The following is a 13,151-nucleotide window of genomic DNA, read 5'->3' on the forward strand; positions in this document are numbered from 1 at the left end:
AAACAATAAAGCAGAAATTAGTAGATTGATCTATCTTGTTGTGAAGTTTGGCAGATGTGCTTAAATTAAAAAAACTGAGGCTAAACAGAATTTTAAATCCTTTAAAAGATAAGTATGGTCAAAGCTTTTTGGCCATTTTTCTCTCGTGGTTCAAAGGGGTACATTAACTTTTGTACTCCTGTGACCCATAGTCATCTTATAGAAGGCTCTGTCAGCCATGCCAGGCTCTGGTAGGATGGAAAGATCCTGACAATATTGTAGGAATCCACCCCACTGCCTGACTGACAGCTGGGTCTGCCTTTAGCATAGAGCTGAGAGCCAGAGCCAGCTGTACCAGCCCCCTCCCCAGTCCAGTTCCGAAGTAGCAGATTGGAGAGCAGTGACTGACAGTGGCCAAGCTTGTTAACATTAAGTTCTCTAGGCTCAAATACTTGCTAGAGAACCACTCCCCAGGTGTGCATTTAGGGTCCTAGAGCATGTACCGATTTCCACCAACACAGAAAATCCTGTCACCTCACTCCCAATGACATGCCTTTCTGTTGATACTGGATACAGGAAAAACACTTTACTACAACTACAGGCTTGTTCTCTTCCCAAGGGCCCCACTACTTCTCTCTCTCCCGTGACTCCCAGACTAGGTCCCTAGGTTCACTGTGCCATGGATCCAGTCCCAGTATGTGGGGAACTGGCCATAGTGAAGGGGCCAAGCATAACACCCTTTCACTACCCGAGAAACCATTACCCCTACCAGTTACCCATTCCCTGGCTGGTTGGCTGCATTTAGCAAATGATACACGCAGGCTTGTTCCTAGCAACAGAAATATAGCCTACACTAGGCAGCATCCTACATGCTGGACCAAATGTACTGTATCTCTCTAACACTCTAATCCCCTGATGTAAGCCCTGTACTTTGATCACCATTCATGCACCCCTTTAAGAGACTTCAGACTAGGCAAAGTAGAAATTAAACAGCAACTCCTTTACTGAGGTAATCAGGGGTAACACAAAAACAGTCCTTCTAAGACACTCCATATAAACGTCTATACAGAGTTCTCTATGTGCCCAAAAAGGTAGTCATACCCGATTAGCAGCAAAGGTTAAAAAGTAGTACATAGCAACAACAGTCCAATAAACAGTAATTCACAAGCAGGATGTAATCCACACAAAGTCCAGCAGATGTTAGCATACGTCCATGCAGATCCAGATCCCCTGGAACCCAAGCCGGGTTCCCATATAGGGGGTGTCACTCCAGCAGCATAACAGTTACGTCTTGGCAGATACCTCTCCAGGACTCTAAGACTCTGAGACCCCCCCACGAGCACTAAGTGAGCCCCATTTATACGGTATGACCTAAAGGGGGCATCCAACCATAAAAATAGAGGGAAAACCTGGTCAGCAGCGCTTCCCAGATCAGGTCAACCAAGGACAGATGTTGAAAACAAATACAATGTAACCACTGTTTCCTGTACTTGATTAGAGTTGACCCGGTGAACTTCCAAATGAAGAACATAACAGAAGAAAAACTTGTAACTATTTAGCCCTGGTTCACACTGTAGCTTGCATGTGAATCGCGCAGGAACCACACTACTTTCTTGTGGAATTCACATGTAATTCACAAAGAGGGGAGAAGATTTGTGCTGAGAGGGGGGATTTAGGGGGTGGAATTGTGCTGGGGATTATTTGTAAGGGCTCAACCAAAAATAAGAAGACGGGTTGTGGCATAGACTCCTCAAAATCCTGATAGCAACCAATTTATAAAACCAAGTGGCATCTGCTCAAACTCAACATTCTTAATAAAATCAGTTTAATTTATTAATACATAAACAAAATGTCACAATTTAACAGCCAATGTAGAAAATGCATACCCTTCACCACATAACCCAGGGGTGTCAAACTAACGGCCCTCCAGCTGTTGCCAAACTACAAGTCCCATCATGCCTCTGCCTTTGGAAGTCATGCTTGTAACTGTCACTCTCGCAATGCCTCATAGGACTTGTAGTTTGGCAACAGCTGGAGAGCCGCCAGTTTGACACCTTTGACATAACCTATTAAAAAGAGAACGTTGTCTTGAAGTACATAGAAATGTGCGGACATCACAATAACTTTAGCTTAAAGACTGGGGTTAGCCATAGTAGAGTTGCCTTGAAATTTATATAGATAAATTGCAAGGCAACTCTACTATGGCTAACCCCAATCTTCAAGTTAAAGTTATCAGAAATGTTGGTTATGGTTACCTTACAATTATATGCCTGCTTTCAATTGGCAATGAAAATTAATATCTAGATAGAAGATCAACATGTGGTACCTATAATGCAAAACTAAAATAAAGGTTGATATTACCTTCTCCTAGGTAATCTTAATATAAATTCCCGCAAGATGTCTAACTATAACTCACAAGTCAGTCAGGACAGCTGCTTACAAAGTCCAACATTAAGATCTAGAATTGATTCATGCCAGAAGAGCTTAAAGAAAGTGTCCAGTAGCATGAATTACAAAGCAGACCATGCAAACAGATGTTGGAGTAGAGGTAAACGTCCACTTAAATGTTGCAGTCTTGAAAAACAGTCAGGGCAATATCACAACAATCCATCCACCACTATTTGGAATAGTAGCTGTTTCAAGATTATAAAACAGCTCACATATCTCTACTGTTTTGCTTTAAGGTTTCGTCTTACCAACCGAAATGTACCGGGCTTGGAGTTAGAACCGAAATATACAGGGCTTGGAGTTGGAACCGAGATGTACCGGGTTTTGAGTTGGAACCGAGATGTACAGGGCTTGGAGTTGGAACCGAGATGTACAGGGCTTGGAGTTGGAACCGAGATGTGCAGGGCTTTGAGTTGGAACCAAGATGTACAGGGCTTGGAGTTGGAACCGAGATGTATAGGGCTTGGAGTTGGAACCAAGATGTACAGGGCTTGGAGTTGGAACCGAGATGTATAGGGCTTGGAGTTGGAACCAAGATGTACAGGGCTTGGAGTTGGAACCGAGATGTACAGGGCTTTGAGTTGAAACCGAGATGTACAGGGCTTGGAGTTGGAACCGAGATGTACAGGGCTTGGAGTTGGATCATGCTGTTATGCCTATCTGTAATATGATCAGTGCATTTACTGCTGAAGTTACTTGTAGAAGGTGTCAGGGCTCCAGTGACATTTGGACACAGCAATGTCAACACATTCCACCAAATCATGTAGCTGGTTTTGTCAGGATGTACTTGGAGGGGAAAGATTTTGGGGGGGGGGGCAGATTTGTGCCAGGGATGGGGCTTGTGCTGGGAAGGGGGATTTGGGTGTATAGAAAAAGATTTGTGCTGGAAGGGGGAGTTTCGAGGAGAGGGTTAGAGCCAGAAATGGGGAAAGGATTTATGCTGGGAGGGGGAGGATGTACTAGAAGGGGAATTTGGGGGGATCTGTGTCTGCGGAGGGAGGGGTTAATTTTTTTGTGGAGGAATATGTGGTGCTGGGAGTTGGGATTAGGGGGGAAGGAGGATTTGTGCGGGGGTCTTGGAGGGTGAAAGAATTTGTGCGCTGGGAAGGGAAGAGGATCTGTATTGGGAGGGGGAATTAGAGGTGGGGTAGAGATTTGTGCTAGGATGGAGAAGCAGGGGGGGATTTTGCTGGGGGGGGAGGGTTGGGGAGGGGGTAGAGGAGAATTTGTGCTGGGAAAGGGGATAGAAGATTTGTGCTCAGAGGGGGGATGGGGGGGAGATTTACTCTGTGATGGGGAGAGGGTTTGTGCTCGGGGACTGTTGGATTTATTTTGCAGGGGAGGGAATTTTGATGAAAGAGTAAAGTGGGAGGGAGTCCTGCATGCAGGGTGAGTCTTGTACTCTCCTGACCTCTACACGGTGCTTTACACACCCCTGACTCTTTTGTTTTGTTCTCCCAACTCTACTGTGCATTGCACACTCCTTGTCCCCTGAATTTTGTGCATTAGGAAATACTAGATCCTGCTCTTTGTGTGTCATCTACTCCTAAACTCAGCACTGACTACAGCATTCTGTGTGCTACATACTCCTGATCCTTGAACACAATAGGGTTGATTTACTAAAGGCAAATGGACTGTACACTTGATGTCCGAGGGACACAGCGCACCGGCGATCGCCGCGCTGCGCGCTCTCTGAGCCGTGCATACGCAGTGAGAATGGTAGGATGTCATATGACGTCCTATCAGAACGAGAGAACCACCTTGCGCCCGTCATTGTACTATAGGGCAGGTGGAATGTGGTTAAGAAAGGCTCAGACAAAGGGATTGATTTAATAAAACTGGTGCACTTAGAATCTGGTGTAGCTGTGCATGGTAGCCAATCAGCTTCTAACTTCAGCTTGTTCAATGAAGCTTTGACAATAAGACCTGGAAGCTGATTGGTTTCTATGTAGAGCTGCACCAGATTTCGCACTCTCCAATTTTTGGTAAATAACCCCCAAAGTGAAAGCTTTCTGTCTATTTTCACAAAGTGCAAAACCATATGTAATGGAAGAGGGTTTTTTTAATTATTGTGTTGAGGTTTATTTGTGTCTATGAGACTCCTGCTTGTGGAACAGTAATCAAAGCATATTTTAGAAGTACAAGAAAGCCCAGTTTTTTTTAACCATGTCCCTTAAGCCCCTCCCACTGATATCAGTTTGGCCACACCCATAGTGTGCCACAGGTTGCCTGAAGTGTCCCTCATTCTCAAGTTCCAAGGTTGGGAGGTATGTATTTACATATGTTATGTATTTCTAACATGGTACGTATTTAACAGGTACATATTTACATATGTTAGGTTGATTTACTAAAACAGGAGAGTGTAAAATCAGGTGCAGCTGTGCATGGTAGCCAATCAACTTCTAACTTCAGCTTGTTCAAAGAAACCTGGAAGCTGATTGGTTTCTATACACAGCTGCACCAGATTTTTGCACTTTGCAGTTTTACTAAGTCAACCGCTATTGGGGTTATTTACTAAAACTGGAGAGTGCAAAATCTGATGCAATTCTGTATAGAAACCAATAGGCATCCAGGGTTTACTGCCAAAGTTTAAAGTTTTACTAAAGCCAGGACCCTGTATTCACTATATCTGGTCTCCCACAGTACACAGAACATGGAAATGCAATTTTAGTAAATAATACCTTTTCTCATCAGCAGTTAGAGCAGTCTTGTGACTTCAGCAGAGCACTGGTTAAAGCTTGTAGGAGGAGTTTTCTTTGTACTCTAGGAGGATGTGAAACCTCTGAGCCTCTGTCCGGGCAGTGCTGATTGGCCCTGTGCTGATCACATGCACCTCTCTAGCATTGCACACCAAACTAAGCATGTACAGGTTCAGTCTGTATCCAGGGGTAATTTTAACAAGAGGAGGGGCAGAGAAGTCAGGATCAAACATCAAGCTTACACAATGCAGAGGATTAACCCCTTAGGTTCCACAGTGAGTATAACAAGCATGCCTTACTGCATATACGGACTGACTTTACTGTTGTGGGTTTAGTAACACTTTTTTTAATTGAACAAGGTTAAAAGCTGATTTGCTAACATGCACCGGTGCACCAAATTCTGATTGAATCAGCTTTAGTAAATCTCCCCCTATATGTCTATGATTGGAGACTAATAAACTGCTGCGCTATCTCTCATATTTCTATAATTTTTTTATGGTCTGAAAAGAAATTAAAATGTGTGTTCTGACATATGAACACTTTAACGGATGTTGGAAGATGCATTTGATTAAAGGATGACATATATACTAAATTATCACATGTCACAATAGTAGTGTCTTACCAAAAACGCTGTACACTAACGAAGCCTGCCAGAAAATATGGCAAGATTTTGAATTTGAGATTCTTCATTTCAACTGATGGTTCTGAAGCAATAATTTGTCTTTCTTAACCACAAACACTGAAAACATTTTTATACTCCCTTAATTAAACGCATTTTGTAAATGAACAGCTACTGTACATTCTACTTCCCAGATTTAAAAGTTTTGAGAACATTTAACAAATAAAGAGTTGGTTGGAGTTGGGCTTTGAGGCTAGCATTTAGGTCAAGTATAGTAACCATTGTAGAGGTATGCATCTTGAGAATACATTGTAGAGGTATCCCATATGGAAGAAAAATATATTTGAAATATATTTTAAAAATATTCTTCACAAATATATTGACATATATTTGAAATACTAAAATTGTGGCCATACTCAATATATTTTAAAAAAAAAATATTTCAACATATATATATATATATATATATATATATATATATACCGTATTTTCCGGCGTAGAAGACGACTGGGCGTATAAGACGACCCCCTACTTTTCCTGCTAAAATGTAGTGTTTGGGCTATACTCGCCGTATAAGACTACCCGTCTAGCAATGCACACCAGTGGGAGAAATAGTGCCCCAGCATTGGTGTCAGTGGGAGGAATAGCGTCCCATCATTGGTATTAGTGGGAGGAATAGTGCCTCATCATTGGTATTAGTGGAAGGAATAGTGCCCCATCATTGGTATTAGTGGGAGGAATAGTGCCCCATCATTGGTGTCAGAGCGACGAATCGTGCCCCATCATTGGTGTCAGTGGGAGGAATAGCACCCCATCATTGGTGTCAGTGGGAGGAATAGCACCCCATCATTGGTGTCAGTAAGAGGAATCATGCCCCATCATTGGTATCAGTGGCAGGAATAGTGCCCCATCATTAGTATCAGTGGGGGGAATAGTGCCCCATCATTGGTGTCAGTGGGAGGAATAGTGCCCCATCATTAGTATCAGTGGGAGGAATAGTGCCCCATCTTTGGTGTCAGTGGGGGGAATCGTGCCCCATCATTGGTATCAGTGGCAGGAATAGTGCCCCATCATTAGTATCAGTGGGGGGAATAGTGCCCCATCATTGGTGTCAGTGGGAGGAATAGTGTCCCATCATTGGTGTCAGTGGAGGGTGGAATAGTGCCCCATCATTGGTGTCAGTGGGGGGGAGGAATAGTGCCCCATCGTTGGTGTCAGTGGGGAGGAGGAATAGTGCCCCATCGTTGGTATCAGTGGGAGGAATAGTGCCCATCGTTGGTGTCAGTGGGAGGAATAGTGCTCCATTATTGGTATCAGTGACACCAATGATGGGGCACTATTCCTCCCACTGACACCAATTACACTTGCTGACCTCTGTTCTAGTATGGTGCTGCTGCAGCCAGCATGTGTGGTTGCAGCAGCACCTCTACACGGCACACTTACCGGCCGCTCCTTCACTTGATTTTCGCCGGGCCGCTTGGCTCCGCCCCCTCGTCGGTGATTGGCCGCCTGTGTGCCTTTCCTGAGCTACAGTTCTGGCGGCCAATCACCGGTGAGGAGGCAGAGCCAAGCAGCCGCGCGAACATCCAGTGACCGAACTGAAGGAGCAGCCGCGCTTCCTGGACCGGATCGTTGTGGGACCGGAGCCAGGCAATAAACAGCAGCCCCTGCCCACCCCTGTACTTAGTGTCCCTTCCATTGGAAGGGGGGGGCGGCGGCGGCACCGCGCCGCCCCCCTAAAAAGTGTCAGTATGCCGTATACCGGCGTATAAGACAACCCCCGACTTTTGAGAAGATTTTCAAGGGGTAAAAAGTCATCTTATAAGCCGGAAAATACAGTATATATACACACTGTATTTTGAAATGCGTTTTTACTACAAAATATATTTTTAAAAACACATTTCAAATATACTGTATATCTTTAAAAATACAAATCTACATCTTTGGAAAGCATTTACAAATATGTGTAAAAATATATCTTAAAATTACTTTTTTATATGTTAAAAAAAATCTGAAGAATAATTTAAAAAATATATATTTTTAAAAATATGTTTCATATATTTTGTAATATATAAAAACCGCATTTCAACATGCAGTGTGTATATACAGTATATATGTATGTGGGATATTCCATGTAAAGAACTAAAACAGTTGAAATGTGAGTTGTTTTATCTGCCAAAGGACACATACTTTATCTAGCCATTTTTTATGTTTCAGCTCTCTCCCTGTCCAGTCAGCGTGTTCCCCATCAACATATGTGCATGCAGAAGAGTCTGACTGGCTCCTACCACCAAGGCTTTCTCTCACAGTTTGAGGGTTGCTGTACAGGAAATGTCCAGGGCCATGGAACATAAAATTGGGGATTATTTTCCCTTCAGGGAACTACAGCTGCTGCATACTGCTGTCTATAGAAATCACCTACAGGATATGGCTGTACATGGATATATGCGTGTACTTGTTTAAGCACATGCACGCCTCTGGATAAAGTCTGTCTGCATCCAGGGGCATGCATCTGTATGGGTGAGCCTGCTTGTGCAAGTAGAGGCATATATCCTTGTACAGTCGCATCTGGTAAATAGTTTCTACGTACGGCTGTACGCAGCTCCCGGGAAGGGAAATGTGCCCAAATTTTGTCTCCAATGGCCCCAGGCACCTCTGGTTAGTTTACAATGCTGTATGCAAAAATACATGTAATTATGAGTAATGGAATACAACTTAGAAAGTCCTTTTGACAGTGTTTTTTAATTATTGCCTGAAAGCTCAGCCTTAAAGAGAATCTTCAGCCCTAAAAATATAAATAAATAAAAGTCAGCAGCTACAAATACTGTAGCTGTTGACTTTTCAAAAAGAACACTTACCTGTCCAAGGATCTAGCACTGTCCTCACCTGGGCTGGTTCTTCACCGGTCTTCAGGTCCCCTGCACTGGCATATTTACTAAAGGCAGCCAGCTGTGACTCCTTTTGGCTTCACAGCCAGCTTCAAAATGGACATGAGCAAGCTGCTCTGCAATGCACACTGTATGAATGGCCACCCACCTACTGAGACCTGTGACATACCTCAGAAGGTTGTGGGTGGGAGGGGAGGTGGAACTTCCGCTCCGATCGCCTAGGTGGTCAGAACAGGAGTGGGATCGGGGACTTGCTAAAACTAGGTACCCACTACCCCCAAAACAAACAAGCCTTCAAAAGTGGGACAGGGGGTGGGAAGGAGATGTTAAAATGGAACTTCTCTTCTTATGCAATTAACACTTCTGCACCACAGTTCTTCAAATGCCCTGCTGTAAAGGACCTGATGCTAAACTGAGATATTGGGGATGATTTACTAAAACTGGAAAGTGCCAAATCTGGTGCATAGAAACCAATCAGCTTCCAGGTTTAATTGCCAAAGCTTAATTGAACAGGCTGAAGTTAGAAGCTGATTGGCTACCATGCACAGCTGAACCAGATATTGCACTCTCCGGTTTTTAAATCAACCCCATTATAACCATGTATTTGCAGAGATATATAGGAAACAATTTACTATTACTTCAAAATGAAATGTATCCAGTTACTGCCAACTTGGATAGGATGTCAGAGCAGCAAAATGAGTTCTAAGTGAGTCTGTTATATCTTAAATTATTTAGCATGAGGTTCTAACCCAGAATCTTTAAATTTGCGGTATTAGGATAAAATTAATATGCTTGCATAAATGTGAGTATACTGCAGAGCAGTGGTCTCCAAACTGCAGCCCTGGGGCCGGATGTGGCTCTTTTCTTGTTTTTATCTGGCCCTTAGGGCAAAACTTTATCCACTGATGCCAACACTAGGGCACAATTCCTCCCAATGACACCAACAAGGGGACACATTTCATCCCAATGACACCAACAATGGGGCACGTTTCCTCTAAATGACACCAATGATAGGGCACAATTCCTCCCAATGACAGCAACGATGCTGCACAGTTCTTCTCAATGACACCAACAATAGGGCCCACTGACACCACCGATGGGGCACGATTCCTTCCAATGTCACCAATGATGGGGTATGATTCCTCCCAATGACACCAACAATGGGGCATGATTCCTCTTACAAACAATGGGGAACAATTCCTCCCTAAACATCAACAATGAGGCACAGTTCCTCCTAATGATACCAGCAATGGGGCCCAATTACATCAACGATGGGGCACGATCCTTCTCACTGACACCAAAAATTGTTTACTCTTACTGATGCCAGGACATTTTCTACTCCCAATGGCCACAGTTTGACCACCCTAAAGTCTAAAGAACAGTAAACTAGCCCTTTGTTTAGAAACTTTAGAGACCCCTGCTGTAGAGGTAAATGCAAAAAATAGAATATGTTCTATTTTTGCATACATCCGTGCACTATACTAAGACTACAGGGCTATTCACAAAGCGCAGCTCTTCTTGTGAATGCGCAGTGGGCACCCGGCTGTGATGCTGCAAGCCATTAACCATGATAACTCACCATCACCTACTGAGCCTGGGGTTTTGGGACCTTCTGTCACTGTATACTTTTCCCTGCTTTCAGGGTCTCTATTTTCCAGGCTATTTAGATCATTTAGCACTTCATTTGTACAGCCTCGTGTGTTCTAATTCTCCTGGAGTCCTCATCAGTGTCTCCAACTTCCTCCTTTCACAGCACTCCCCTACACACAAGTGAGCATCTCCATCGATCGGCACTGATCTCTCCAAGAACTCCGTGATCCCAGTACCGGCTCACTACAGCACCGCCCCTCTCCCAGGGCTCTACAGCAGCCACCGCGTTTCTCTGGCAAAACGCGGTGGACTCCCCACACAGACCCTGCCAGAACCACCAGCTGGGACAGGTGAGCTTTCAGGGGCAAAATATAGAGAGGCCTGGCTCAGCACTCTTCATGTGGCGGGTGGCAGGAGCTCCTGCGCTCAGAAGTCTCCTAGCGCCATGTTCAGGCCCCTCCCCCATTTTTGTAGCCACTGACTTTTTTTTTTCAGCTGGAACTCCGCTTTAAGATAAAAAAGACATGTTATACTTACCTGCTCTGTGAAATGGTACTGCGCTGATCCTCCTCCATTGGAGGCCCCCTCTGGTGCTCTCCACTCCTCCTCTTATGAGCAAGCTGTGTGCTATGGGGGCACACATGAAGGTGCACTCCCAAGCCAGACTCACACACAGCTGGGCTTGCGCCCCACCCCCTTCTCGGCTCTCCACTCACCGGATTTGATTGACAACAGCAGGATCCAATAGCTCTCTCTCCTGTCTTCATATTATGTGAGAGCAAGTGCCACTGCAGACAGGCACTGTGTGATTTTCCCAGGTAGGGGGCCCGCCATTGGCGGCCTCAGCTGTCGATCACCAGGTCCTGGCTGGTGATTGCTGCTGGCACACGGCAATTGCCAGGCATCACTGATGGGGGAGAGATCTGTATGTAAACAATACAGATCTCTCCCCTGTCAGCAGTGAAACACACACACAGCACACACAGTAAAACAGCACACAGTTAACCCTTTGATCACCCCAGATGTTAACCCCTTCCTGCCAAGTTTCATTTGTACAGTGTCACTGCTTTTTATTAGCACTGATCACTGTGTTAGTGTCACTGGGGATGTCAGTGACAGTTAGTCAGTTTCCCCCTAGTGTCAGAATGCCCGCCGCAGTCTCACAGTCCCGCTATAAGTCACTGATCGTCACCATTACTAGTATAAAAAAAAAATTCCAATATCTATACTGCCATTTGTAAATGCTATAACTTTCACGTAAACCAATTAATTTACACGTATTGGGATTTTGTTTAGCAAAATATGTAGAATACATTTTGGCCTAAATTTATGACGAAATTTGATTCTTTAATTTTTTTACTGGACATTTTTAATAGCAAAAAGTAAAAAATATATTATTTGTAATTGTTATAATTATAATTGTTGTTCTTTTTTTGTTTATAGAGAAAAAAATAAAAACCGTACAGGCAATCAAATACCACCGAAAGAAAGAAAATTTGTGGGGGAAAAAGGACATAAATGTATTTTTAGTGCAGTGTTGCATGACCGCACAATTGTCAGTTAAAGTAACACAGTGCCGTAGCACAAAAAATGGCCTAGTCAGGAAGGGGGGTAAATCCTCTGGAGGGTAGGTGGTTAATAACAAATATATATATACATATATATATATATAAAATTATGTGCATATAATTATGTTTTGCTGTAACAAATGGCAACCAATTAGAGTTTAGCATTTGGTGGCAGAGTGAGCAGAAAATGTTCTGATTGGTGCTATGTTACAGCAAAAAAAATATGCTGACAGATGAATTATCTAATAATAAAGTATATATTGAGTGGGAAGAAAAATTTTAGATTGTTACTGCTAATATGACTGAATAGTCTTTATGATGTATACATTATATATATATATATATATATATATATATATATATATAAAACATATTTTGATCTACAAAAAAAAAAACACAAATCCATGCAAAATACATTGCAAAACACATTCTGCAATTATTATGTGCAGTACAGAGGTTACATTGCAAATGTGTACAAATAGTTTCACGTTATTTTGCAATACCAATTTTAACAGAAAACATAGACCTTATAACATGAGCACAAAAAGTGGATAAATACACTGACAGAGTTGTTTGACTTACATAGGTATGTCTTCCATTCATCTTGCATGTATCTACACTCATCTTGCTAGTGGTGGTCTCAGCAGAGTTGAGATCAGCCTATGTACCTGTGTGAGATATGTGACACAGTCCAGCAGCAGAGCATTTAAAGCCTTCCTGTTCCCTCAATAATCCAGCCTGTTTAATGTTCTTCACCACAGTTTCACCAATCACCGGTCTACCTAAGGAGGCGCTGCCATCATGTGACTGGCTGGATGTGACCATCGCCTCCTCACTCCTCAACAAATTGCAAAAATTGCTGCCTGTTTTTCATCCAAAGCATATGTCATGTATCAGTGTGGCAGTAAACTGTTATTTGCATTCTTCATATAGAATGCTCTTGTTTTTGAGGAATCGTGTAACAGAAGAATTATGGTCTGCTACGCTGTTCTGTGTTATATAGTGGTGTAGCATCTGCTATCATTATCTTTTACCAGTACTAGTACCAGTAATCTATATTAATATTCAGAAAAAGGTTTAACTGTTTAGTAGATATGCATCTTTAATACCCTCAAATGGAATCTGCAGGTATTAAATTTACCTGCAGTGGCTGACCACTCAGCACCCATACCAAGATGGGAAGATGAATGTGTCAAATGCGGACTTCATGGATTGCACAAATGTATATACCAGACTTTCTCAATCAGGGTTCCTTCAAAGGTTGCTAGAGGTTCAGTGAGCATTGAGCAGTAGCATATTGATCTCCCACCTGTTATAGTTCCAGGGCCAACTGTAAGAAATGGCAATACCCAATAAAATA

The 13,151-nt window shown here is 43.1% G+C and overlaps 1 protein-coding gene across 2 annotated transcripts in view; it reads right to left on the reverse strand.

Annotated features, from left to right (window-relative positions):
• The window catches only part of PAH (phenylalanine hydroxylase), an 83,968-nt gene extending 71,428 nt beyond the window's left edge, over nt 1-12,540 (reverse strand). The window contains exon 1 of one of the 2 annotated variants that reach the window (XM_089651817.1): nt 12,374-12,540. In XM_089651817.1, coding sequence (XP_089507943.1) covers nt 12,374-12,415 — 42 coding nt within the window. In that variant the 5' untranslated portion in view covers nt 12,416-12,540. The remainder of the gene's footprint in view (nt 1-12,373) is intronic. The other variant, XM_089651818.1, reaches the window with a different exon arrangement.
• Between the last annotated feature and the right edge of the window lie 611 nt (nt 12,541-13,151).

The sequence above is a fragment of the Staurois parvus genome, unplaced genomic scaffold (genome assembly GCF_062004578.1).
Source record: "Staurois parvus isolate SC_StPar_1 unplaced genomic scaffold, SC_StPar_1.0 ptg000025l, whole genome shotgun sequence".
NCBI lineage: Eukaryota > Metazoa > Chordata > Amphibia > Anura > Ranidae > Staurois > Staurois parvus.